A 25,677-nucleotide genomic window follows, 5' to 3' on the forward strand; every position below is an offset into this window, starting at 1 on the left:
CCCCTGCTGCCTCAAAGAAGGAAATTGGGGCACAGACTGGACAATACATTTTTTTATTGATGGGGAGAAGGGAGGAAGGTGGGCAGACTCTGAGAGAAGAAGAGTGAATGGCCGCATCACCGGAGGGAGAACAGACACCCGGGGCCTGGCCAGGGGAGGTGGCCGGCCAGGGCCGGGCCAGGCTGAGTGAATCAGGGAAGGCCAGCTAGCCCCGCTCACAGATGACCTCCACCACGCTGGGCTCCATGGGCACAGGGTCGAGGCAGCGCAGAGCGGCGGAGGCCACCACCTCATCCAGCAGCAGGTGCACAAGCTCCTCGTCAGCCACGAAGCGCCACAGGTAAAGCTGCAGAAAGTGGCAGTCCACCTGCACCTGCTGGAGGCCGTAGCGGCCAAAGGTGCGCAGCCGCACGCACTCCAGCAGGGTCTTCAGGCTGATCTTGATGATCCCCGTGAGGACAGACACCTGTGAGAGGGGCCGGGGCCAACATGGGCAAGGTCAGTGTGGACACCCTGCAGGGGGGGAAGGGGCAGGGACAGGGAGGTGGCATGATGCAGACACCTGGGAGGGGAGGGGAGGGTATAGACAAGACCAGTGTGGACTCCCGTGGGGGGCAGAGATGATACACAGGGGTCAGTATGGACACTGGGGAAGGACAGACTGGGCTGGCCCCAGAGGTCCCTGGGGGCAGGAAGGAGGGGAGACACTGCAGGGGGGAGTGGAAAGGGCAGGGTGGGGCTTCTCCTCAGACCTTGTTGAACTCCACGGGGCTGAAGACATCAATGCGCTCAGAGAAGAGCTTCTGGATGTTGCTCAGGAGATTGGTGTCCATTGGGGCACTGGGAGGGGGGCAGGAGAAGTCAGCCCGGGGCTCCTGGCCCCCCCCCTTTAACCCCCCCCCTGCTCCTGGCGCCCCCCCCCCAACCTGGGTGTGTAGCTGGGCGCATAGCGGCCCTGCTGCCTCGAGCTGCTGTACACTGAGAAGGTCCTCTTGCTGGAATCACTGCTCTGAGCCTTGCGCACGCCTTCTTCATACAGAAGCCCCACCTGTCAGGACGGGCAGGTGTGTGAGCCCCCCAGCCCAGGCCCCTCCTTTAAAGTGGGGGCTGCCCCAGGCAGGGACAAGGCTGCTACTGAAGGCAAGGTGTGTGAGCCACGGGCGTGTGGTGCCGGCCCGGGCCCCCCTTCTGTGGATCCCAGTGCGGCCCTTCCCGGGGTCTCGCTTCATCGGCATGGGGGCCCCCAGTACCTGTACATCAATGGCAGTTGTGTCCTCCACCACACGCTTCATGACGGCCCGCACGTTGCGTGGCTCCAGTGTTGTGAGCCAGTCACGGGTCTCTACACTCTTGCGGAGCATCTGGGACACCACCAGCCCCTGGACCTTCACATAGTGGGTCAGCAGCCTGCGCGCTGTCTCCCTTGCCTCTGCACACAGGGTGCTCACGGGGGTCACGGGGGAATGGTCCTGGAAAAGGGATGAGAGAAGGGCCTGTCAGAATACCCCAGGGGCAGCGGCACACAGTGAGGGGGCAGAGGGCAGGGGCTTGCTGGGCCACGGGCATGGCAAAAGCATGAGGCTTGGAGCCATGGTGTGGGTTCAAATTCTGACTCAGCCGCTGGTTACCACAATCCAGGTGACCAGGGGAGAATTACCTAAGCTAGGCCTCAGTGCCCTCTTCTCTCAAACAAGGGGGCTGGACCAGATGACCTCAGAGGCCCCTTCTAGCTCTACACACTATGATGCTGACCTCAGGCCCACCCTGGGAAGGGGAGACATCTCACAGAGGCTTCCTGGATCCAAGTGCTAAACAAAAGACCAAAGACAGAGCCCGCCCCTCTGGGGGATCCAGATTCAAATTCTGGCTCTGACCCTTCCTATTGCTAAGTGCCTCCTCCTCAGGCTTGGGTTGCTCAAGTAAATGATGGGGCTGACAACCCCCGACCCGTGTCCTTCCTGAGGGGGTCGTGACAGTGGCTACTTAGCACATCGGAGCTGAAGAGGTGTTGGGGTCGTCACCTGCCCAAGGAACTGCTCATCAGTGAGGGTGAGGATGTAGGAGATGGCGGAGGTCTCATAGTCCAGGCAGAGCCGGGAGAGCAGCAGGAGCAGGGCTGGGGGGGTGGCCCCTCCCTTCTCACCAGGGCTGTCGCAGAAGCCTCGGGCAGTCTGGCACATGGAGCGAATGAAGCCCACGATGAGGCCCTCTCGAACACCCTGGCTGCAGAACTCGCCCTGAAAGGAGAGGCCGGGAGATGGTCAACTGGGTCACCCAGGGTCACCAGGGGTGAGGTGGGGCCGAGGGGGAGCGGGTGAGGGCTGGGCAGGAGAGAAGGGCCCAGGGACACGCTCTCTGATCCTTCCTTTCTCCAGAAGCATCGTCCGTGCCCGATGTGGAGAGCTGGCGACGCTGGGGAGCAGTGGTCTGCCCAGACACAGGCACCTTGGACCCCTCCCTGTGGGCTCTCTGGCCTACACAGCCCTGCTGAGGACTCTGAGCCCCCCCCCCCTGCCCCCACCCATGTTCTGAAATGGCTTCCTGGGCGGCTGGTGCTGCCCTCACCCTGAAGTAAGACTTGTTGGAGAAGGACACATCCTTGGCAGTGAAGAGGTGCACGGCGGCCAGGGAAGCCTTGATGTGGCCCAGGATGGCGCTGGACACGGAGGCCAGCAGCTCCCCCAGGCCCGGGCCCTCCTTGCCCGCCAGTCGTGGGGCAGCCAGGGCCTGACGTACATCCGTCAGGCAGTCCGAGAAGGCGGCACACAGGCCCTGCAGGTGTTGGCCCAGCCGCTCCCGGGCTGCCCGCTCCACAATCTCAGTGGCTGCCTCGGTCAGCCCCGCCGCGGGCAGCATGGTGCCCGGGGCCCGCAGGCGCCGGTGGAACCGATCCAGGGCCCGTACCAGGAGGGAATTGTCCCCACTGCCCTGTTCTTGCGCCAGCCGCTTCTCCACGAGAGCAAAGTAGCGGTTGCCCAGCTCTCGGGTGAAGGCCACTAGCTTCTCCACGCCTGCCGGCCCCTGGGCAGAGAAGAGCTCCTGGTAGGATGCCAGCACTTGGCAGAGCCCACTCACAAAGCCGCTGCCACCGCGGTCAGTGAACTCCAGCACATCGGGGGCTGGGGGTGAAGGGCCCAGCTCGGCCTCCAGGCTGCCCAGCTCGCCTTCCAGGCGCCCCCGGGCATGGGCCAGGAACTCTTCACACAGCTCCTCGGCAGGCTCACCCAGGGCCAGAAGCAGCTCCACACACTCGGCCAGCTCCGGGGCCCCTGCGCCCCCATCCCTGTGGGAGGGAGAGAGAGGTGAGCCCCGGCAGGGCCCCATGGTGCACCACAAGCAGAGGAGGATGGTAGATGGGAGGCCGTGCCAGGGTGGACGTTGGTACCTGAACTTGTGGCGCAGCTGCTGGGCCAGGCGGGCGGTGATGAGCTGGCAGTCGTCCTGGATGGCTCGGAAGGAGGGCAGGTGTTGGTACTGCTGCAGTACTGCCCGGGCCCGGCCCTGGTACCGCACGGCCTGCCCGTAGGCCCCCAGCTCCACACACTTGGTGAGGCGTGAAGGCAACTCAAAAAGGAACTGGAGCTTCCTCAGCAGAGCGTGGACACCTGGAGGGGAGGGATGGGGGGGCGCCTGGAGACAGGTCCCCCCAGTGGCCCCCCCAGCACAGCCCAGGCCCGGCCCCACCTCCCACGGCGAGGCCCAGGCGCTGCCACACCTGCCAGTTTGGTGATGCGCTCGTGGCGGTCCTGGAGCGTGGCGCTGATGCGGGCGCTGAAGTCGGTGATGACCGCCATGGTGGTGGCCAGGCGGTCCATCTCATCCTCCATCTTCCGGAAATCGTTCTTCATCTTGCGGATGGTGTCTGCGGAGGCCCCGGCCTGCCCTCAGTGTCCGGTGACCCCCCCAGGCGGGGTGGGGGAGGTGGGGGGGTGTCTGGCTGAGGCCAATGGAGGGGGGGCAGCCTGGAGGAAGGGCCCTCTGGTCTGTCCCGGAGAGCCTGACCTCTGCCCAGTAAGGTCACCCGGACCCTACCGACCCCTTTCTGAGCCTGTGAAGAGCCTCAGGACACTGGTCCTGCCTGCGCCTGGGCCTGGGGTCCTAGTGGTCAGTCAGTGGCCGGGAAGCCCTGAGAAGTCAAAGGCAGGGGGCGGGGTCACTGCAGGGAGAGGAAGCTTCCCCGGGGGCGGGGCCTGGCGGGCGGGGCGGGGCCTGGCGGGCGGGGCGGGGCCTGGCGGGCGGGGGCGGGGCCTGGCGGGCGGGGGCGGGGCCAGCAGCCCCCCTCACCAGTGGCACAGATGAACTTGTTGTAGTTCTCGTAGACCAGCGTCTGCATGTCACTGTCCAGGGCGCGGATCTGCCGGACCATGTCCGTCTCGCTGTCCATCAGCTGGGCCAGGGGACACTCCTTCCTGAGCTGGGGGGCAGGGACGGCTCAAAGGGGTGCGGGGGAGCCCAAGAGGCCCATGGGGGGCACAGGAAGAGCAGCGCCCGCAGGGAGGGGAGACCTAAAGGAACGGGGCGGGGGGAGGGGGGGGACACTGCGGGGGCGGCGCCCTGGGGGACACTGCGGGGGGGGGCGCTGGGGGGGGTGTCGCCACGGCCCCACCTTGTCCAGGAACACTTCCGGGTCGAAGTGCGCGCCGTTGAGGTCCGTGGGGTCCCGCGGGTCGGGAGTCGCCCCTGGGGCCGCGCCCTCGGCCTCGGGGAGGCCGTAGTACAGCTTCAGCATCCCGTGCGCCTTCCGCCGCCGCTCGGGGGCCTCGGGCTCCTCCGGGGACGCCGCCCCCTCCATGCTGCCCCGGTTGTCCGGCAGCCCTCCCGGAGTGCAGCTGCTCACTTCCAGCTGTGGGGAGGCGGTCCGGCCGGAAACGCGTCCCCCGGCAGTGCGCGATCCGTCTGGAAAAGGCCTCCCCTGGAAAATGCGTGAACGCAAGCATGGTTCCGGCGCCCCTGGCGGCCGCACCTGCGCAGGTGTAAAGTAAGGCTAGCAAGGCACCACCCCAGCCCAGCAGCCCTCCAGTGGGTGGAACAGAGCAGGGAGTCAAAGCTACGAGTTAAAATCCAGCCTCACACCCACTACTGTGTGGCCTGGGCAAACAAACCACTTAGTCTTATGTGCCTCAGTTTCCTCAGCTGTCAAATGGAGGTAGTAACAATGCCTCCCCCAAAGTGTCTGGCACACAGTAGGTCCAACTGTGGGCAGTGACAGAGCTTCTGTCCAGTCTCCTCTGTGTCAAACACGGACGGTGGCACGGAAGTAGGCCTGAACTGGCACACATCCCTGGCCTGGGCACTTGGGTGACCAGTTCAGCTAGCATAGCAGGAGGTTTCCCAACTCATAGGTCATTGTGAAATAATGAACTCAGCTGTGGAACTCCACCCTGAGGCTGAGCAGGCCAGACGGAGGATGGGGCACCTGCCACACTCCACCTTCCAGCCCTCCCCGCTCCCCCCAGCCCCTCTCCCCCACTAATGTCCAGGAAGTCTAGAGGAGTTTGAGGTCAGTGGGAGAGGAGGGGAGGCTGATGGAGAGCCTTGCTGGCCCTTGGCTCAGGGGGTATTTCTGGGTGGGAATCTGCATTAGCGAATGCCCACCATTTGCAGGATGATTACAAAGCTGGATGAAGCCAGTGATTAATGCAAGGCTGGGCCAGCATGACCTTGAATGGCAAACTAAAAACCAGTTAGCCCTGATCCCATGTTTCACCCTGAAGCACTTCAGACCAACGTTTGAATCCCTGACCTGGCTCTCCCGGTTGCTTCTGTGTAGCATGACGGTCTCCCAGCGTGAATGTGCCATGGGCTCTAAGATACCAAGATTGGGGAGCCGGGGGGCTTGTCTTCAGAGCCCATGAGGACAGGCTGGCTCCCTCTGGCTTCTGGGCCAGAGGCAAAGACTGCCAAATTAGCCTGCCCTTGTCTCCAGAGAGAACTTCCCTGCAGTCTCCATCCTGAGCTCCTGCCTTGGCCACCCCTGGTGGCCCCAAGGCTGCTCTTCCTTATCAGAGGAAATACCCCTTGAATGTAGGGCCCATCTAGCCCATCTGTGTGTGCCCCAGTGCATGGCACAGGGGCACTTCAGAAGTGTCCTCACTCATTTGTTTCTGAGAAATCTCCGTGGGCTCAACAAAGCTGCCAAAGACATAAAGCATCTCCCATGATGACCTTCTCCATCAAACACGCTCCTGGCTCACTCTGACCCCTGCTTCTCCTAACTTCTCCTCAGGTGCTGCCTCCTGCCGACATCAGACATACACTTTGCTGGGGGGCTGCCCCGGTGGACAAAGTCCACACACACCCAAGGCACCTGGGAGCCTATGGAAGATGAGGAGCAGCGGACCAACATCCTGTCCCCAGTCTGGCCTGTAAGGATGCTGATGAGCTGAAGGGTCCAGGACAGGATGGTGATAGGCCTGGAGACCATGACCCAGGGTATTTGTCAGCTGGTGACCCTTAGCCTAGAAAAGAGAAGATGGGGAGAGGCAGCTCAGGTCAAGATGATTGGCTTCAGGTACTCAAAGGCCTTCTTCAAGAAGGAGATTTGGGGGCAGCTAGGTGGCGCAGTGGATAGAGCACTGGCCCTGGAGTCAGGAAGACCCAGTTCAAATTCAGCCTCAGACACTTAACACTTACTAGCTGTGTGACCCTAGGCAAGTCATTTAACCCCAATTACCTTACAAAAAAAAAAAAAAAAGGACGGTTGACCCTTCTAGGCTGCACCCTTGGGCTGGAAGGCAGACAAGTGCAATGGGCAGACACAGCCTTGGGAGTGATGTCCCTGGCCCCTTGGAGAGGTGTCATTGATTCGATTCTGACTCATTCAGACTAGATAGTCACTAAGGTCTTTTCCAAGTCTGAAATTCTGCCATGAGTCTAAGAACTGGGGGACTTTGGCACGGGCTGGCTGATGCCTGCTCCTTGGAGGAGGGGAGGAGAGCACCCAAACATGGCGAATGTCCCAGGAGGCAATGAGCAGGGTGTGCGGTGCACGCTGGGGCAGCATTAGGGGAGTGACATGGGATGGACATGCTGTTGGTTGGCTCATGGAATCTCCATTCTGTGTGTGGGGACCGTATTAAGAACTGGGCCGAGGTGGGGAAACAGCAGAGAGGCAGGACTTGGGCTTAGTCGGGTGGGTGGCTCTGCTTTCTGAGCACCATCCCTACACGACTTTCCCAGTCATCTTCCCGCTAGGCTGCTCCAACCCCAATGCAGTGGCTAACGCTTAGTGCTGTCCCCAGGAGACGGGCTTCTCCCAAGCAGAGGCAACACACAGGCTGAGGGGAGATGGCCTGGGATGCCCTCCACTCTGAAATCTGTTGTTGTTTGCCTTTTATTCTACTAGAGGACCATGACATCGGGAGGTGATGTCCTGATTTGCAGTGAACTGGATTTAAGTGAGGCAGGGCTGTGCAAGGTCTCCAGACTCACTCACTCCTTCAGTCATGAGTCCAGTAGCAAGATATAGATCAGGACAACTGGAGATGGCCCTGGATGTTTCAGACAATTGGGGTAAAGTGATTTGCCCAGGGTCACACAGCTAATAAGTGTCTGAGGTGAGATTTGAATTCAGATCCTCTCAACTCCAGGGCCAGTGCTCTATCTACTGCTCCACCTCACTGTCCCTCTGAAATCTGACTCAATGTGGAAAAGCCCCAAACCTCAGTGGCTTCCCAGTGCCAATGGAGTCGCATTTAAACCTGTCACTTGGGGCCCTCCAAACCTCTTTCATACCAGGCCCCTTCCCAGAATACAAGTCCAGGCCACACTGGCCCACTTGCCCACCACACGGACTCCTTTCTTTGAAGGCCCCTCGTGATCTGCTCCTGTCTGGAGGCCTCCTGCCCTTCACGGTGCTGTCTTGCTCCCTCATCACCCTGTCTACCCCGTGGCACTGCTGTTCTGGCACACATGGTCATTGGTGCTCCCCACCCCCAGCTCAGGGCCGACAGGACACCAATTATGTTTGTTGAACCAAAGTGGGAAACGGGGACCCTGAATAGAAGCTGTGTGTGCACGGCCCACCAGACACTTCTCCCTCAGGTGCGCTATCCAGGCAGGGCCTGGGACAGGGACCAGAGGCAGTGGGTCAGGGAGCTCCCGTCCCTGAGGTTCCTTGTACCTCATTCCTCCCGATTGCCTCTTGGTTCTAGAGCCCCGTGACCATTCCGGTGCCCACTGTCCCTCCTCCCCCCACGCTGTGTTCTAGAACTGCTGGACGCGAGGGAGGCAGATCATCCGGTCTGACTCTGCCACTATGCGCTGGCGAGACAGGATCACGGTCCTCTTCTTCCCTCCAGGCGTCGTGCTGACGCTGGCGGCGCTGCTGCTCTTAGTCCTGCACGTGAGCATCTTCGCCAATGACGTGCACCACTTCTGCATCACCCGGAACTTCAATTTCATGAGCTTCCATAGCACCACCATCCTCCTGGTGAGCGAGGGAGGCGGGCAGGCGGGGGCACAGCGACCAGGGCAGGCACAGAACCGGGGCCCTCCCTCTCCATGGCTTCTGGGGGCTCCAGTTTTCACAGGTGATGAGCATCTGGTGGGCCTCCCTGGGGTCACTCTTCGCAGAGCTGATCGAGGACAAGATTCTGAGATGTTTTGCCCTGACCATCCTGAGTAAACATGGGGAGTCTGAAAGGGGGGGGAGGAAGAGAGGGAGGGAAAGAGGAAGAGGGGGCACCTGGGGGGGAGGAAGGGAGGGAGGGAAAGAGGAAGAAGGGGCACCTGGGGGGGGAGGAAGGGAGGGAGGGAAAGAGGAAGAGGGGGCACCTAGGGGGGAGGAGAAGACGGAAAAAGGGAGGGAGCACCTGTTGGGGAGGAGGGAAAGGGGAGGAAGGAACACCTGTGCTGGGAGGGGACAGGATCAAGGTGAGCCAAACAGTGGAGAAAACAATTCCTGAGCTCCAAGAGGCTCAGGGCCATTTCCAGCCCCTCTCTCACCCCAGTGCTCAACACGGCCATGTTTATCAACCGCCTGACCTTGGAATTCCTCACCCTCAACTACCGGGAAGAGAGGCACTGAGAGGCTGGCGAGGGGCGAGGCTCGAGCCCGGGGGAAGGAAAGGCCTCTACTAGGCTTTAATAAAGTCTGTTGTTTATTTTCAACACCACAGCTTTTCCTGAGGGAGAGGGAGTGTGGAGGGGGAAAGGTGAGCTCGGGCTGGTGCTCTGGGGACGCTCCCAAGGAAAAGCAGGTCAGGGGACAGACCTCGGTCCCAAGCGAGCCCTCAGCGGCAGCAGCCATGGGTCCCTCGCCCCCTCACATTAATGGGGCATTAGCGTCTCAAGAGAATGGAGTGGGAGGAGTGGGACAGGGAACCAGCACCCCCAGCCCCACACTGGCCACAACTCTCCTCCCAGCCACAGGGGATTCCCATCAGAGGTAAGGAAGCAGAGAGGCTCAGGCTGGGCCCACCCGGATGTGAGGGTTCATGAGAGGGTCTAGGTTGGGGTCACTGTCGGCCGCCGCCCGGCCCAGGCGAGACATGAGGACCAAGAGGGCCAGGAAACCCAGCGCTCCCAGCAGGAACAAGAGCCCTGCCCTCTGCAGCAGGGACAACGGTCGTTTTCGGGACCCCGCTCGGCTCCTGAGGGAGAGAAACCGAGTCAGGCTCACCTCATCATGGCTGCCCACCCCCCCACATACCGCCTGCCAGTCTCAATCGCTCCCCCTGCAGCCTCCCTTGTCTGTACCCATCCTCCCGATGCTTGCCCCTCGTGCTACGCCGCCTCCCTTCCTTCCTGGTCCTGGCTCCCATCCAGCCCTCCTCCCCTACATACCTAAGCAGCTGGGCCAACCAGCCAAGGGCAGGCCTCCGCCGGTACTTGTCATCATCGCAGTCACCATGGGGGCCGGGGCCCCGGCCACCCTCCCGGGTATCATATACTTTCCGAGGGGCAGAGGCTGTTGAGATGAGGCAGAGAGGGGAGCGTGAGAGAGTGGAGCCCCTGTGGTTCCTCCTCCCATCTCCTCCCTTCCTGGCACCAGAAGGAAATGCCAAGCCAGTGGGCAGGAGGCAGGGTCTTCCTCTTACCTCAGCTCCATCCCAATGACTGTCAGGACAGAAGGGAGGTACACCTCGGCCCCCACATTCTCCCTCCCCTAGATCCTGTCCCTAGGCCTCACCTGTCAGGGGCTCAGGGCTACCCATGTGGATGACAGCGTGCTGCTCAGTCCGGCCAGGGGAAGGCGGGGGCCGAGAGGGTGTGCTGTAGAAGGCTGGAGCGACCGAGGGTGCGGTTTGCTCTTCTAGCCCTGAGGGGCTGCTTGCTGAAGGCAGAAGAAAGCCATGAGAAGGGAATAAAGCGCACCTTGGGGTGGAGAGTGGGACGAGAGAGGACACTCACTATTGAAGTTGGACCAATCAGAGAAGCCAGAAATCTCGAGGGTCTCAGAGGCTGGGATCGCTTCATCTATCTGGGGAAAGGACGCAAGACCCTTCAGAACCCCTCTGCCCTTTGTGGCCCCTCCCATGCCCTCCGGGAGCCCTCCTGCCCCAAGTCTCTCACCAGTGGGAGGCCCAGCCCGGCTCGGGCCCAGTTGACGGTTGCCAGCTTCTCCCGCAGGGCAGTGGCCACAGGGCCCGCGAGGTTGGCCGGGGGAAAGACGGGGCCACTACAGCTGGGGCACTGGTAGCCAGCAGGGGCTGTATTCCGAGGCAGCTGGGCAGCGCGTTCATTAAGGCAAGACCAATGGAACAGATCTTCCAGGTAGAGACAGGGCAGGAGAGGAAAAAGATGTTCACACCATCACCCCCTCATCCTACCCACTTCTCACGCACTTCCCACTTAGCTTTCCATCTTTCCCAAGCCTACAGGAGACTTGAGAACAATCCCTTTCCAGACCATGCCCAATGCTTCCCTCTAAGGTGGGCAAATTTAGACTCCCCAGCCCAGGGAACCCATACGTGAAGAACCAAAGAGAAAGAACTTTCTGATTCCCTTAAAGTCTTGGGGGGGGGGGGATCTAAATAGCTAAGGAGTGATCTGAGAAAACACATCGATTAATGTCCATCTTGACACCTACATAACTTTTAAACTCCTCCGTGAAGCTTTCCCTAATCCCCAACCAGCAAAGCCCCTCCTGAGCATCTCACACAGCATTTTCTGCACTTTGGAGGGGCGGCATGGCCTGACGGATGTGAGATTTGGAGTCAGAAAGACTCCAGGGTCAAATTCAGGCTCTGTCACCAACAGGCTACACCATGCCAGGCAAGTCATCGTACCCCTGCTTCCTCATTTCCAAAATGGGAATGAGGATACAGGATATCCCCTCCACCAACCCTGCAGAGCCGTGAGACCCAATGGGAACGAACGTGTAAAATGCCTTTGGAAACTTAAGAGCTTTTCAGAGTCTCGAGTGTCGTGTGACAAGGCACAGGCGGCCGGACAGGCCCTGTGGCTAAGGACGTTCCCTCTAGCAGTACTGGTGGACCCCTTCTCTGCAGCTTGGTTTGAGTAGGCTGCCCAGAGAAGAGAGGAGCCACACGACTTGTCCAGGGTCTCTAGCCTAGGTCTATCGGAGGCAGGAGTCAGTCGGGGAGCTTCCTGCACAGCTCTCTGCTATGGCCTGACATGAAACCAATTCTCAAAGTTTAGTTTCATGCTCAGAAACTCCAGCTCTTGGGGGCTGCGCTCCCTGACTTATCCTGACCCCCATGCATTGCTCCTGTCCCTTTCCTGTGACCCCCTTGAGATCAGTTCTGGCCTCACTGCAGCCTGGCTGGGCTCACCATAGCAGACAAGGCGCGTGGTCTCCCGTGTGGACAGGAGGGTGTTGCAGAGCCGGCAGTTGGGGTTGTAGTCACTGTCCTGGAGCCACTGCAGGTAGGACTGGACAATGCACTGAGGAAGAACCCACCAGGAGTCAGAGCAGGAAAGGGGGTCACTCCTCCTACAGGGTGGGGCTCATTCCAGGCCTCCAGAAGCCCCTGCCCCGGAGCCCTCCCCAATTCATCCCGGGCCCACTCCCGAAGCCCCCCAACTCACCCTGAGCCCAGCCCCTGAAGCCTCCCCAGCTCATCCAGAAGCCCCTGCCCCTCAGCCCCGCCCCAAGCTCATCCCAAGCCCCACCTTGGCGTGGTTGGCCACCAGGCAGTGCTCGCACACGTTGACCCGGTGCTCGAAGCAGAACAGGTTGGTCACCTTCCTCTTGGGGCACTTGCAGAGCCCCATGGTCTCCCGGGGGGCTGCCCTGGGCAGGGGGAAGGGGGAGGGTCACCAGAGAGTGGTGCTCCCGCCCCCTGGTCAGGTAAGAGCCCCGCCCCAGCGAGGCCCCGCCCCGAGCCCCGCCCCCTCGGAAACCCCGCTCCTCCCCACTCCGGCGCGACCAAGACAGACCCCAGGCCCCGGGGCGGCTCGCCCCGAAACGGCCCCCGCGCATGGGCCCGGAAAGTCGGGCTGGACCGGGCCGGGCGGCGGCGGCGGCGCTCACCGGGAGCCGTCGCTTCACCCCCTCCTGCGGTTCCTGTTACTCTTTTCGCTGCCACGTCTCTTCCGGGTGCGGCGCAAACTGATGACGCCACCACGATCGCGCGCCCCCGCTTCCTCCACGCCCTCCCCCGCATCCGGGGCTATGCGCGTGCGCACTGAGTGAAGGCGGAGCCGAACCCAGCGGCCTCGCCCCCTTCTCCCAGAATGCTCTTTCGGCGTCACTTCCGACTTGGCGGGGTATTCGAACGTCCCGCGCCTTCCGCGGCCGACAGTGGTTTTGTTTCGGCGCGCGAGCAGCTCGAGATGTCGGCGAGACGGAGCCGGAGCCGCAGCCGCTCCGGGGCCGCGGGGGAGCGGGGCGGCAGCGAGGCGAGGCCCTCCGGTGAGCGTGGGCGGGGAGGAGGGACCGAGCGGGCGGGGGGGGGGAGGCAGGAGGGGGCACCTGGACCCCAGGCTCGGTCTCACCCCCCACCGCATCCTCTCTGCAGACCCCGCGTCCCCGCCTCCTCCTGCTCCCGGACTGCGGAGGTCCCAGCGGAAATCCGGCTCGGCGCCCGAAGGCCCTCCCCAGGTGAGCCCCCTCCCCGCCCCCAGCCTTATTGACCCGCCCCCGGGAAGAGCCGAGCCCCACCCCTCAATGTTTATTTCAGATCCAGTCCCGCCTTCCCCCACCTGCCGCGCCTTCCACCCTTACTGACCAGCCCCTGACCCCTTCTGCCGTCCAGCCTTCTACCCCGGCCCCTCGGAAGACCATCGCCCTGAGGAAGATCGTACCCCCGACCACTGAGGTGAGCCCGCGCCCGGACCCCAGACCCCCAAGCCCCCTGTCCTTGCCAGCGGAGTCCATTCCTCGCTTTTCTGTTGTCCAGGTCTCCAGCCCCGCGGTCCAGAAACGCGCCGGTCCGCAGACCCCCGAGGTGAGCCTCCTCCTCGTCCCTCCATCTCTCCTCTCTCCCTTCCTCCCCCTGCCTCTCCCCCCTCCCTCCTTCCTTCCCCCCACCCTCCCCCCACTTCTGCTCATCCAGACCCTCCCCTCTTTCTCTTCCTCAGGCAGCGCCCCCTGGAGCCAGAAAGCCCCTTACAGGGAAGAAGCTGGTGGCCAGGACCAATGAGGTGATCCGGGCCCTGGGCCTCCCTCCAAGGCTCAGCTCTGTACTCTTCCCCACTTGCCAAACCTCAACCATACTATTGGGCTGCTGAATTTCAGTATAGCTCTGAGTTCAAGTCTAGCCTCAGATGTTTGCTAGTTACGTGACCCTGGGCAAGTCATTTCACCTTTGTCTACCTCAGTTTTCTCATCTGTAAAGCAGGGATGATAACAGCACCTACCCCTGTTTGGAAAGCGTTTTGTTACGCTTGAGTCCACAATCTTGGTTAAAGGCCCAGAAGAGCTCTTGGTCTCAGTGAGCTTCCGCCTTACCTTTTCTCTGTGTTTTGCAGGCTGCTCTTCCTGCAGCCCACAAAGCCGGCTCCGTAAAGGAGGTGGTGCCCCAGCCCCCAGAGGTGAACCCTGACTCTCCCACCCCCACCTGTGCGGCCTTGGCCAGCTCCCAGCCTTCCACCTCAACCTTTCTCATCTCTCCATTATAGACCCCCTCCTCTCAGGGCCGAAAGTCCGAAGCCAAAAAGAAGGTGTCCCCGTATACAAAGGTAAGGCTTGGGGAGGAAGAAGCCTGGGGTTTAAGGGAAGATCTAGGTCTAGGAAAAGTGGCAGATCTCAGAAAGCCCAGGGTGAGTGTTTTATGTCACCGAACTTCTTTCCCAAAGGGCTTCCAGCCGAAGGGCAAAGGAGTGGTCTGTGGTCCACTTGCAAAGGAGTTAGGTGGGAGGGAGAGCTTTGGCTGGTTGCCATTGTAAAAAAAATTCATTATTATATCTAATCTAATCTGGAAAAATTAGATAATTGTGTGCTATATGAAAAATTATAATATATGCAAAATCATAAGTTTAGAAAAATTATAATTGGGCCATAAGTCCTGCCATGGTCATTATTCAAATGGAGAAATATTTTTGACTGAGTAGGCCTAATTTGGGGGGACTAATCTGACTGGAGAACTAAACTGGGGACTTTTGACTAACTGGCTTTCTGACTGCTATTAACTTAATACGGACCATTTAAAAGTTCCACTACGCTACTCCCAAATTGATAAGCAAAAGATTAAGAACCCTCTTAACTAAATAATCAAAGCAGAGTTTGTTTATGAAATACTATTTAAAATTAAGAATACAGGGAGATAAAATGTGCAACCTGACTGCATTGCAGTGCCTCTCTTTCCACCTGCTGAGCCTGGAACTTTTTTTAATACAAGGGCCACCTCTTGCCTTAGGGTATGTTCCCTGCTCAGCTACTTCTAACTTTCTTCTTCATCTTCTGGCCTCCTTCCAGCGGTTCCCTCCTTGTAGCCCCTTTCCGTTCCTCTCCAGCCTCTCCTCTGTTCTTCTAATCTTGTCAGTCCCCCTCTTAATCTTGTCCACTGGCCTTCCTTCTCTCCTTGCTCTTAGCTTTTTCTCCTTCCCCGTCTCTTAGTGCTCCAGCCTTTCTGCTCTCTTAATCTCTTCACCTCCCTTCTCTGTTCTAATCTTGTCAGTTCCCCTTTTTCCTAGTCCTGCTGTCTAGCTCCCAGGTCTATATATATCTTTCTTCTCTTCACTCACATCTTTTTGCTCCCCCATACACACCAAGCTAATTCACCAGCCAGGGCTGCAGCTGGTGGGGGGGCACACTCGAGCCTCCCATGGGTGCCACACCCAGGGCTCCAGGGGCCCATGCCCCTGCTGCGTGCCTGGGACCTTGGCACAGGCTACGCCAGAGCCCGGCCTGGACGAGCCCGGGATCTCTTGGATAGATTTGCTCAGGGTGGAGGGAGCTGGGGCTCCCTCCCCCCAGCTGTCTGACCTGGCTGGTGGTCTTGTACAGCCCACGGGGCTTTTTGGCTCAGCTGAAGCGGGGGGGGGGGGTGGCACCAGCACCTCCCATACAGAAGAAACCCTGAGGGCCTAAGGCTTTTTAATCTCAGACCAAAGGTAGGGTCCCCAAATCAAAATAAATTTCCACACCATGAGAAATCTGGTGTGTTTTCACTCGGAGGATGAGCTAAGAAGGCGGCATCTGATCCCGGCCTTGAAGGGAAGGCAGGACTTCCCAATGATGGACAGGTGGTCCACACAAGAAGTCAGCCAGCTGATAACAGGAAGTGGTGAGGCCCCTATCCAGTTGGGCCGGAGTGTGGGCCACCTGGAGGGAAATGGTAGAAAGCCATAGGCAGGTAGTAAAAGGAAAGTGTGTGTGTGATCTGGTGGACAACAGGGGGGATGGGAAGGCTTGCTAGCAGCCTGGTAGAACCAGGGAAACACCGTAGGCTTGGCGCTCCACCAGGCTGGCGTCACCTCTGCCCTGTCCTCCTATCCCCTTGTGGAGGTAGACGGAGGCCCCTTGCTCAGTGAGCTCCAGCAGCCTCGTGTTACTCCTCAGCTCGGCATTCCTGACCCTTTTTACCTTTGCAGACTTTGACACTTGACTTTGCTCCTCATCCTCGGATCTAACCCCGTTCTGGACACCGTGCCCTTGCCCTGGCTCTCCTCACTTCTGCCTCTTGGCTTTGTCCCCCCTGCACCAGGCTTTTCCCAGTTTCCCACTGCGAGTGTCTCTCCTCTGAAATGGCTTTCTGTTTACATTCTGCATCCTGTGTGTCACGTGTCAGGCTTTTAGGACCAGCAGCACAGCCAGCAGACATTGGGGAATAGGGGAGGAGCCCTGGGTGGTTGTTTGGTGGTACGTCATCTATTCACGGTTGATCATGAAAGCCAGGGCTGTGGTGAACGAGGGAACAACCCCATGTGAGGGTTAGGATGAAGATGGGGATGAGTAACAAAGTGGACTGAGTGCCAGACGGAGGCCTAGTGGCTGGCATCATGCCTGGAGCCGAGGAAGGGAGAGGGAGGGCTGGTGTCCGTCGCTCCCTCCCCCACCTTTTCCTTTTCTTTCATCTTTGTCTCTGGTGTCCCCCTACAGATTACACTGCTGGAGAAGGAGAACGCTCCCCCTCTACAGGAAAGTGCCCTCCCCCGTGAAGATGGCTCTCTCTTCAGCCCAGGCCCAGCTCTGGAAATGACCACCACAGTGCTAGGCCCTCTGAGCCCCAGTGCCGGCACCAGACCCAGCCTCATGGATGCCAGGGATCTGGAGATGTCCAAGAAGGTTCGGCGTTCTTACAGCCGGCTTGACGATCTCGGCTCTGGCTCCACCTCAACGCCGAACTATCGCCGCCGCTCCTTCTTTGGCTTTGAAAGGCTGCTCTTGGGAGAGGAGCTGGAGAACGTCTCCCCCGTGGGGAAGAAGGAGTTGAAAAGCCAAGCGGTCGCCCCCATAGCGGAGCCCTGGGGGCCAGATTCCACCCTCCCTGGCATCACCATGACCAAGGAGAAGCGCCGCAAGAGGAAGGTGCCCGAGATCTTGGTGAGCACTCCTCCCTACCCCCACCCCCCTCCTTCCCTACCCCCACCCCCCTCCTTCCCCTCCCCCACCAGCGGTCATCAGGCATTGTCACAGGGCAGCTCTGATCACCCCCTAGATTCTCTTTCCATCAAGCCAATTCTGCTGCGGCTCCTTCCCTCCAGAGCCACGTCCCGTCTTTGTCCATATGACACATGTGGAGGTGGCTGGCACGTCTGCCCCTCCTCTGTCTTCTCTGCTGGAGGCCAAACCTTGGCTGTCTTTTTCATCGGTGCTCATGGTGGCTGGCATCTGTAGTCCTCTTGCCTTCCCGGGCCCCCTCCTGGAGGCCAGTGTCCTTTAAGTGTGATCTCCTGGCCTTGAGAGGCATCTTCTCCCTCATTCTGGATACACACGGCTAGGATTCCCATGAGCCTTTGGCGGCCACATCGCCTCACTGACTGACGCAGAACTTGTGATTCCCCAGCCCCCAGATCTCAGTGACCCCCAATGGAGGTTTTCCGTGTCTTCAGATGCCACTTCTGATACCCCTCATGTTAGCGCTTGCTCTCACAATCCCATCTTCCCATCTGCTCCACCTGCTGTCTCTGCCTTCATCCAAATGCTGCTAAAAACATTGACCGAGAAAAGGCCAAGGAAGGTTCTTGGACACTGACCCACTGTCTTGAGGGTGTCTGGCGACTGGCAACTCTTGGGGACTGGTCATTGAGCCAGATCTGAGCCCTCCCACCTGCCGTCATGCCGTCCTCACAGCTCTGGACGAGCAAGCGTGAGAGCCGTCAGATGTTTTGCTACCGTCTCGGTGTTCTATTCCCAATCCATCATCCTGTCGAGGGCAAAGAGGTTAGTCTGGTGTGACCCCTTAACAAACCCACGCTGGCTCTTCACAGGCACTGCTTCCCTTTCCAAACCCACGAGCCGTCTCTTTAATAAGATCTCTGGGATTTTGCCAGGAAGCAGAGTCAAGCCTGTCTGGGTACTGTCGGGAGTCTAAAGGCATCCACCTGTCTCTCTTCTGGGACACTCTCCCATGCTCTTTATTTTCTTTTTCTTTTTCTTTTATTCATACCTTTTAAAAACACTAGACTCGGGGCAGCTAGGTGGCGCAGTGGATAGAGCACCGGCCCTGGAGTCAGGAGTACCTGAGTTCAAATCCAGCTTCAGACACTTAACACTTACTAGCTGTGTGACCCTGGGCAAGTCACTTAACCCCAATTGCCTCACAAAACAAAACACTAGACTCCCTTCCTACTGTTCCTCCCTATTGACCCCTCCCTTGTAACAGGTCTGACCTGTGTGCTGTTCTGTACCCACAGTCCCCTGCTTCTAGGCCTCAGATCTCAGTCTCCCAGGGCAGTGGGATGGTCCCTTTCCCATTTCCTTGGGCATCAGTTTCCACTCCCATAAACCCTTCTGAAGGTCTTTTTCCTCAGAGTCCAGCCTTCCTTCCCTCTTTTATCATTGGACCACCCACCCTGAGCCATGGTTCCATCCCTTCTTTCTTGGACTTCCTCTTCCCCTCCAGCCTGCATCAGCTCATCTTGAGATCTCTCTTTCCAGGCTCCAGGACGCTGCCCCCTCGCTTGGGCAGATCTCTGGGACCTGCTCCGGGTCCCTTTTCCATCTCGGCCGGTCCATGAGCTTAGTCTCCCATGTCTTCCTTCGTGGGGTTGTGTCACATCCAGCTTTTTCCTTGGAAGACTCCCCCATGCTTCTTGGACTGCCTTTGGTGAACCTGTCATCCTTTCCTGGGAAAGCTGGCACAGCCCGTGGGCATGGCGTCGGAGGACCTGGGTTCAGATCTCACCCTGCCTCTTGTCTGCATCGGCCTCGGTGTCCCTGTGTGTAAGGGACCTTGGAGGGGCTTTCTGCTCAGGCTCTCTCCTCCTATGAGGGGGGTCTGGCTGTCCTGGCTCACACCCAGGCTTCTCTCATCTCAGACTTGGGAAGGAGGAGCCTCCAGCCACTAGGAACGCTCTTGGGGGGAGCCATGCCTTCTGCTTCTGCCAGTTGGAATCAGACCCAAGAGAGCAGGTCTTACACACGGAGGCCTGGCCCTCCTTCATTTCCTCTCTTGCCCGTGACCCTTCCCCAAGCGCTCCCACCAGGTTCCCCAGCCCTGGGCTCAGGTTTATGGCGCCTTTGCCCTTTAACCTCCACTTTTGGGTGAGGTTCTTCCCACTCCTCCTCCTGGCAAGCCAGTGACAGTCCACTGCATCTCAGTGACCGACCCCCTCGTGCCAAGCTCTCTGGGGGGCCCACGGATGGTCTCTGCTCTTCTTGAGAATTACTGACACCCCCCTTCTCATCCTTCACCCTCTGAAGCCGCTCCGGCTTGGGGGGACATAAGTCCGGCCCAGGATGGGTGGCTATCCCCCTCACCCCCCTCCCCTTGTCTCTGCAGAAATCGGAGCTCGATGAGTGGGCTGCGGCCATGAATGCCCAGTTTGAGGCTGCCGAGAAGTTTGATCTCCTGGTGGAGTGAGGTAGATGAAGAGGGGATCTCTGGACTGGACTGCGCCCTCCCTGTACATAGCATCCCTCCCCTCTTCCCCCGCTCCTAGGAACCCAGACTGCTGTCGTTGACTGCCTTCGTCGCCCCGTGGGGACACGCGCCTTCTGCTGCTGGCTCTCGCCTTCTGGCTGCCCCTGGACTTTCTTTGTCAGTGGGGGGCCTGGCGGGGGGCGGGGGGGGGCAATCGTTGGACTGCCATGCTAACCTCTTGTTTTGCTTAGCTGCCACCACGTGGACCGGGTCCTGAGGAGCCTCATTACCCCCTTCCCAGGTCTTATCCAGGAAGAATAAACGTGGCATTTGGAAAACATGAAAGTGATGGGAGGCTCTGGGAAGCGAGCCCTGGGGGGCCTGCTGCTCATCCCTGCGGCTGCACTCAGTGTCTCCCGCTCCTCAGCTACCTTTCCTATGGTCCCGACCAGTTTCCCTGGGGGTGGGGAGGCCTTGCCGTTGTCCCTAGGAGGTAGGAACAGGTCCCACAGCTGAGCCACTCCCCGCGGGGGACCAGGCTGCTGAGGTCAACAGGCACACCTTTGGTGGGGACGTGGCTTGGTCTCCATAGGCCCAGCCCTCCGGACAGATGGGTTGGGTTGAGGTCAATTGCCCCTCTTGGATGAACCTCCCAAGGGAAGGTTTGAAGAGAGGGAGGGCCTTGGGACTGGGTGGTGAGCTCCTTCCAGGCCACAGCTAGTGTCCCAGGAGCAGAAGGGGGACTGCTGAGCTCACTGGCCTGTTCTGTCAGGTGCCCGAGGGAGGAGGGTGGGGGTGACTGCTTTCTCCACCTGACCACCAGGCGGCACTGCCTGCCCTTCCACCTGGTGACCTTATAGCATCAGCCTAGGCCAGTGGGGTCAAACTCAACCAGAAACATCCAAATCGACGTTACTGATGTTTTATCTTTTAAGTGTTTCTCAATTTATTTTAATCACATGCAGTTTTGTGATGCCTGCCAAAGCCAAGGATGGCCAGAGGCACCAAGGCCACCTTAGCTGTGGCTCAGCTGCTCACCACATCGTTTTCTCCTGTCCCTGGGACCTAGGTCAAGCATCACTGGCTTATAGAGGGGACCATCAAGCACATGGAGATGCAGACCATGAGTGCCCGGGCCAGAGGCAACAAGCATCATTTAGAGACCCCATCAATAGGAAGGGCTTCCCTCTTCCCCAATGGGCTCCGTGTTGTAATTGTTGGGAGATGGTGGAGGTTTTGTTTTAAAAGCTGATTAAACCATTTACTTCCACCCCCATTGTGTGTCTGGTTTCATTGGGGAGGGGCCTGGCCTATGGGCGATTCAATAGTAGAAAGTTACTATGGATCAACTGGTTTTTCTGGCCTGTGATGTGCCAGGCTCTGCCCACAAAGGCCCAAAGGAAATACTATGCCCTCAAGCACCTTACATTCTCTTTGGGGTTGAGGGGGCAGAGCAGGGATGCTAGCAGCTACAGAATGGGGCGAGTGCATGAAAACAGCAGCAGAGATGAGGAGGATGAGGAAGGGCAGCAAGGCCAGTCTGGCTGCCCTGAGGGTATGACAGGGACATTACCCAATGAGCCCCTCTTTGGTCCTGAAGGTCATTGGGAACCAGTGGCCACTATTGAGTGGGGGAGTGACAGACCTGCACCTAGGTAGGAAGTTGCTGTACTAGGCCAGGGCCCGAGAGGCAAGCATTTATTAAGCACTGACTGTCTGCCAGGCCTCACACCAGGAGCCACCAGTCCTATCTAGAAGCAAGGCTGTGCCTCCCCAGCCCTCAGAGTGGAGTGAGACTAGTCGGCCTCACAAAACGTCAGGAGCCCAAGGTCAGGCTAGGATGGAGGTCGGCAGCCCTCAATGAATGTCAGCAAAGGTATTGACATAATCAAGCCTGTTCCCCTGGCCTTGGCACATGTTCAAGGGAATATTGATGACCAGCCCCAGCTGCGGGGCTGCTTTCCTCTGCTGCTGCCGCCCCACTCTGGCTCTGGCTGGACCCCGGAGCCTGGTGAGGAGAGCCGGAGGTCGGTCAGAGGACGCCCACCTTATCTGCACTCAGGATGAGCCAGAGGCTGGGGTCCTGGGCCACAGGGGCTCCAGGAGTGGCGGAGGGCAAGCTGGAGGTCCTAGAGAAGTTTTTCCAGCCTCCTTGGGCATGGAGACAGGAGTCCTCACGCAGTTCACCTTCCTCCTCCACAGGCTCCTCAGGCCACTGCCCCCAGATGGGCAGGGGGCCTCTGATCGGTGGCCGGGGCCTTGGGGAAAGGTTGAGGTTTTCTGCTTTCCTAGATGAGATAACCCAGAGGGTGTTGAGCCCTGCCCAGCTCCGGGCTCTGGGCTGGAAGGGTGCCCTGGACCAGCCCAGATACTCTCCTCCCCACGGAAGATGGAGGGACAAGCCCCCAAGCCAGGTGAGAGAAGGGTAAGGGGAGGGAGCCTGGGAGAAACTATTCCTGACCTACCCCCACCCCCAGCTGCTCCATCCCTATCTGTCTTTTAGCCTCTTTTCCCGGAGGCCCAGCTGTCTGAGATGCAGACCGATCCAGATCCACCTGAGTCCAGAGGGTGAGTGCAGGTGTGTGAGCACAAAGGACAGCTCATTCCCCTCCTTGGGTCCTTTCCAAGGCACCACCACACCTCTGATCCTCCTCACTTACCGCAGAAGTCAACTCCATCCATCCATCCGTCAGTCCGTCCATCCATCCATCCATCCATCCATCCAATAACCATTTACTAAGCATCTCCTTTGTGTAGAGCCCTGCCCTGAGTATTGAAGGAGACCCCAGAAGTGTTTAAAGCTCAGGCCCCAGCCCTCATATAGCTTGCAGTCTGCTAGACTGAGACACAAACACAGATGCATCAGAGGAGGGCAAACCCAATGCTTTGTTAGGGTGGAGGAGCAAGGGCTTTAGTGATAGGGCAATCAAGGAAGGCTTGCTGGAGGAGGTGACATTTTATTCCATTATCTGTTGTGTTATTCATATTTTATTCTCAACAGATACAATAGACATTTAATGAATTGCCTGTGAGTGGGCCCACATCCCAGATGCTCCAGACAGGGCATCGGGAGGGTTAGGGTGAGGGTCGAGAGGAGGGAAGGGGCTGGGGTTGGGGGTGAACCGCTCTGCTGCCTGACAGTCCTCATGCCAGCCTTCTCTCAATCCTCCTGCATCTCCCCTCAGGGGCTCCGTGGACACGGGATCCACCTTAGAAGATGGAGATTGGGAGCCCAAGGTCAACACCCGGCAGGTGTGGGAGGAGCTGATGACTCTAAAGGAGCAGTTTCTGAGGTGGGGCAGGAATTGGTCCTCCTTGCCCCCATTGAGTCCTATTAGGAAGCACCCCGGGGTGGGGAGCCCTGGATCAAGAACCAGAAGTCCTCTGAACGCCCCAGCTCAGCAAACAGCTAGAGTGAGCCCCTGGAGGCAGTGCCTTCAGATGGGAAAAGCAGATGTAATGAAGTCTAAAGCCCTGGGTTCAAATTTCGACACTGCTACTTTACCATCTGTGTGATGGTGGGCAAATCTCCCATCTCTCGGCCTTGGGTTAGGTTTGGTTTTGTTATTTGTGAAATGAGAGATTTAGACTCATCCAGCTTGCAATCCCATGGTCCTTGGCTGCACCTCAGTTTCTTCATCCCAGGGATAAAATTTACGTGAATCATCTTCCGGTGAGAAAAGTGCCTGTTTAGCAGGAAGCGCTGGAGAAATGCGACCTGTCTTGGCTATTTATTCACCGAGTTGTATGGCGTCCTCAGCTGTGGGAGCCGACCCCTGGGCAAGCATGCATGCCTGGGCACGCGAGGGTCCCTGCCGAGCGGCACACCCAGTATACTGGGCCAGGGCAGCTGTCCTGCTCAGCTTCAGGGTTTCAGGGGGAGACTAGGGAGGAATCCAGCAAGGACGGGGAGAAGTTGAAAGGGGCTTAGGCAGAGAAGAAAGGCGGCGTCAGGGGGGGGGGGTTGATGGTTGATGTCAGGTCCGGTCGGAAGAGAGGAGATGGCCTGGCCAGGCGGAGGAATCCCAAGATGAGCGGTGCTTAAGCCCGTTCCGTTGTGGATTCTTCTTGGGCACAGTCAGTAGCCGAGGTCCGGCCCCACTCTGAGGTCCTGAGGTTCACAGAAGGCAGAGCCAGCCAGGAGAGTGTGCGGGGCTCCTCGGGTGGGAAGCGGGCATGGGGGGGCTCTGAAAGGCTTCTTCTCTCCCCCCCCCCCAGGCTGCAGGAGGATTTGGCGAGCACCCACAGGGCCCACCAAGTCCTGGAGGAGAAATTCCAAAGCCTGGTGTGTCTATGGGCTGAGATTGGGGAGGGGCCGAGGAGGGCAAAAGTGGGGGACAGCCAGTCCCAGCCCCCAACCTGGGCTCACACCCTATGTCCTTCTACTCCAGGTCTCTAAGTTGGCTTCCAGCACCACAGGATCGCCTGTGTTCTTGCTCCTGAACGAGGCTCCCAGATGCGCCCTGGACTCCTCTCTGCCCTGGACAAGCCCCGAGCTGAGGGAGGGGGGTAGTGTGGGGTTTCTGGGTGCAACCAAGGGGGAGCAGCTAGGTCCCTGTGAGAGGCCTCCACACCCCGATCCCCTACCCCACCCTTCTCAGTGTCAACAGTAAAGTCTTAGCCACCCTCCGTGTGTGTGTGTGTGTGTGTGTGTGTGTGTGTGTGTAGGGGGAGTGTGCATATCTCTGTGTGGTGTGTGTGTGTGTGTGCACACGTGTGCATGCATGTGTGTGTATGGGGGGTTGGGGGTGGAGGGGCCACCCTCCCCTGTCCCCTGGATTCCTGGATTCTGGCCCCAGGTCTGCCCAGGCCAGTCCAGCCCCCCCACACACCCCAGAGATGACTCAAGGGCAAGTCCACAGACTGAAGATTAGGTAGAGATTGCAAAGATAAGAGCCTGGGAGAAGGAAGGTTCTGCCCCTTCTCAGAAGCTCCTGGGGCTCCCCTGGGCAGTGCAAAGAGCACAGGTTCTGCCGTCGGGCGTGGCCACTCCTGACACCACCTGTGTGATTTGGGGAGAATCACTTGCTCACTCTGGGCCTCAGTTTCCCCTTCTGTAAAATGAAAGCCTTGGATGCTGCCTCTGAAGTCTCTACCAGCTCTTGTTGTATGGTCCTATCATTGTTTTGGTCCAGAGCTCTGGCCGGGCCTTAGGGGTCAGGACACCCAGATGTCCAGAGGACTCCTCAGGACTCCCCATCTCTCAAGGCCTGACCTTGCTCAGCCTTAAAACGGGGCACAGGTCTGGCCAGGTGGGGTTGCTGTGGGTGTGTGTGGAGGAGGGGAGGAAGGTGCTCTGTAGGGGGTAGTGAACGAGGCTCTCACCCGTTGGCACTGGCTTCTTCAGGTCTCAGGAGATACAGCTGGAAGGCCCTCTCTCCCAAGGGCACACAGACAAACGCATGGCAGAGCCCAGACTGAAGCCCTGTCCTCTTGATGTAGGAGGCAAAAAGGGGTTAACAAGACCCAAGCTCTAATTCAGATATTAGTTCTAAAAGGGATTCAGATCCCAGTTAATGGATAACTTACAAGTCAGGATGCTAGGTTATCGTACCCATGCTGATCTGTACCCATAACAGGAACAAAGGGAGCTAGGCCATGAAGACCTTAAATAAAATGACAGGCTGTAGAAATTCAAACTAGGAATAAATGATAAATGAAGATGTTTTGAAACTAAGCATGGGAACCAGAAAGAGACATGTGCAGAAAAGGCCAAATTTGTTCCCAGATTCACCTTATGACATGTAAACCCCCAAAACACACCTCCACTGAAAAAGGTATCTGCCTTGGGGTTGGCTTAAGACCCCAGGAACTCCAAATTAGGATAAGCCCTCCCCAGTACCTCCCTAAGGTGGAGATTATTATAATGAGACTGATAACCAATTTATCCATACTATAAATATAACTGTCTTTCCTTTCCTCATTTGAAAGATACCTTTCCACTTTTCTGGTTCTCTCCCTGTGGTCACTCACAGTATTGCAATAAAACCTGGCAAACTGACTCACTGAGTCTTGTAATTCTTTTGGGACCACTCACGATCAATTTGACCCTAATTCCATCTCATATCATTTGGCACCCAACGTGTGAGGAACTTTAAGTCCCAGACTCAAACTCTTTTTCCTTTTTTGAAAGCAGTGGGGGTGGGGGCAGCTGGGTGGCGCAGTGGATAAGCACCAGCCTTGGATTCAGGAGGGACCTGAGTTCAAATCCAGTCTCAGACACTTGACACTTACTAGCTGTGTGACCCTGGGCAAGTCACTTAACCCCCATTGCCCTACCAAAAAAAAAGAAAAGAAAAGA

The 25,677-nt window shown here is 58.5% G+C and overlaps 5 protein-coding genes across 6 annotated transcripts; 3 read left to right on the forward strand and 2 right to left on the reverse strand.

The window, feature by feature from the left end:
* Positions 1-37: 37 nt before the first annotated feature.
* On the reverse strand, positions 38-8,266 carry VPS51 (VPS51 subunit of GARP complex). Its single transcript, XM_043969887.1, has 12 exons — positions 8,123-8,266; positions 6,308-6,458; positions 4,607-4,912; positions 4,285-4,414; positions 3,716-3,862; positions 3,386-3,605; positions 2,566-3,283; positions 2,022-2,237; positions 1,251-1,469; positions 927-1,048; positions 753-840; positions 38-466 (listed from the first exon to the last, which is right to left on the reverse strand). The coding sequence occupies exons 2-12, from the start codon at positions 6,422-6,424 to the stop codon at positions 206-208; spliced, it is 2,544 nt and encodes an 847-aa protein (XP_043825822.1). The 5' UTR covers positions 6,425-6,458; positions 8,123-8,266; the 3' UTR covers positions 38-205.
* Positions 8,258-9,047, forward strand: TMEM262 (transmembrane protein 262). The gene is made up of 3 exons (XM_043969893.1): positions 8,258-8,431; positions 8,523-8,622; positions 8,952-9,047. The coding sequence occupies exons 1-3, from the start codon at positions 8,258-8,260 to the stop codon at positions 9,026-9,028; spliced, it is 351 nt and encodes a 116-aa protein (XP_043825828.1). The 3' UTR covers positions 9,029-9,047.
* Positions 9,048-9,083: 36 nt separating this feature from the next.
* Positions 9,084-12,574, reverse strand: ZFPL1 (zinc finger protein like 1). Its single transcript, XM_043969892.1, has 8 exons — positions 12,440-12,574; positions 12,079-12,199; positions 11,739-11,850; positions 10,516-10,709; positions 10,354-10,423; positions 10,133-10,276; positions 9,787-9,910; positions 9,084-9,593 (listed from the first exon to the last, which is right to left on the reverse strand). Exons 2-8 carry the CDS (start codon positions 12,178-12,180, stop codon positions 9,407-9,409), a joined length of 933 nt encoding a protein of 310 aa, XP_043825827.1. The 5' UTR covers positions 12,181-12,199; positions 12,440-12,574; the 3' UTR covers positions 9,084-9,406.
* Positions 12,572-20,621, forward strand: CDCA5 (cell division cycle associated 5). Of its 2 annotated transcripts, none has more exons than XM_043969890.1 (8): positions 12,572-12,820; positions 12,927-13,009; positions 13,089-13,226; positions 13,308-13,355; positions 13,489-13,551; positions 14,029-14,088; positions 16,451-16,894; positions 19,296-20,621. In XM_043969890.1, exons 1-8 carry the CDS (start codon positions 12,643-12,645, stop codon positions 19,374-19,376), a joined length of 1,095 nt encoding a protein of 364 aa, XP_043825825.1. In that variant the 5' UTR covers positions 12,572-12,642; the 3' UTR covers positions 19,377-20,621. The 2 variants fall into 2 exon arrangements, with proteins under 2 accessions (XP_043825825.1, XP_043825826.1); XM_043969891.1 differs by having other exon boundaries at positions 13,164-13,226.
* Positions 20,622-21,601: 980 nt separating this feature from the next.
* Positions 21,602-23,989, forward strand: LOC122731791. The gene is made up of 5 exons (XM_043972065.1): positions 21,602-21,790; positions 21,880-21,944; positions 22,562-22,669; positions 23,595-23,661; positions 23,768-23,989. The coding sequence occupies exons 1-5, from the start codon at positions 21,602-21,604 to the stop codon at positions 23,987-23,989; spliced, it is 651 nt and encodes a 216-aa protein (XP_043828000.1).
* The last annotated feature ends 1,688 nt before the right edge of the window (positions 23,990-25,677 follow it).

The sequence above is a fragment of the Dromiciops gliroides genome, chromosome 6 (genome assembly GCF_019393635.1).
Source record: "Dromiciops gliroides isolate mDroGli1 chromosome 6, mDroGli1.pri, whole genome shotgun sequence".
Classification (NCBI taxonomy): Eukaryota; Metazoa; Chordata; class Mammalia; order Microbiotheria; family Microbiotheriidae; genus Dromiciops; species Dromiciops gliroides.

Coding starts and splice junctions, on each gene's coding strand:
- VPS51 (XM_043969887.1), bottom strand. CDS start 6,424: ATGGTCTCCAGGCCTATCACCATCCTGTCCTGGACCCTTCAGCTCATC. Junction 3,606..3,715: donor GCGCATCACCAAACTGGCAG/GTGTGGCAGCGC, acceptor CCTCCCCTCCAG/GTGTCCACGCTCTGCTGAGG. Junction 3,284..3,385: donor CAGCTGCGCCACAAGTTCAG/GTACCAACGTCC, acceptor TCCCTCCCACAG/GGATGGGGGCGCAGGGGCCC.
- CDCA5 (XM_043969890.1), top strand. CDS start 12,643: ATGCTCTTTCGGCGTCACTTCCGACTTGGCGGGGTATTCGAACGTCCC. Junction 13,227..13,307: donor TCGTACCCCCGACCACTGAG/GTGAGCCCGCGC, acceptor TCTGTTGTCCAG/GTCTCCAGCCCCGCGGTCCA. Junction 13,356..13,488: donor CCGGTCCGCAGACCCCCGAG/GTGAGCCTCCTC, acceptor TCTCTTCCTCAG/GCAGCGCCCCCTGGAGCCAG.
- LOC122731791 (XM_043972065.1), top strand. CDS start 21,602: ATGGGCAGGGGGCCTCTGATCGGTGGCCGGGGCCTTGGGGAAAGGTTG. Junction 21,945..22,561: donor GATCCACCTGAGTCCAGAGG/GTGAGTGCAGGT, acceptor ATCTCCCCTCAG/GGGCTCCGTGGACACGGGAT. Junction 22,670..23,594: donor CTAAAGGAGCAGTTTCTGAG/GTGGGGCAGGAA, acceptor CCCCCCCCCCAG/GCTGCAGGAGGATTTGGCGA.
- ZFPL1 (XM_043969892.1), bottom strand. CDS start 12,180: ATGGGGCTCTGCAAGTGCCCCAAGAGGAAGGTGACCAACCTGTTCTGC. Junction 10,424..10,515: donor CCGGGCTGGGCCTCCCACTG/GTGAGAGACTTG, acceptor TCCTTTCCCCAG/ATAGATGAAGCGATCCCAGC. Junction 9,594..9,786: donor TGGTTGGCCCAGCTGCTTAG/GTATGTAGGGGA, acceptor TCTCTCCCTCAG/GAGCCGAGCGGGGTCCCGAA.
- TMEM262 (XM_043969893.1), top strand. CDS start 8,258: ATGCGCTGGCGAGACAGGATCACGGTCCTCTTCTTCCCTCCAGGCGTC. Junction 8,432..8,522: donor ATAGCACCACCATCCTCCTG/GTGAGCGAGGGA, acceptor TGGGGGCTCCAG/TTTTCACAGGTGATGAGCAT. Junction 8,623..8,951: donor TTTTGCCCTGACCATCCTGA/GTAAACATGGGG, acceptor CTCTCACCCCAG/TGCTCAACACGGCCATGTTT.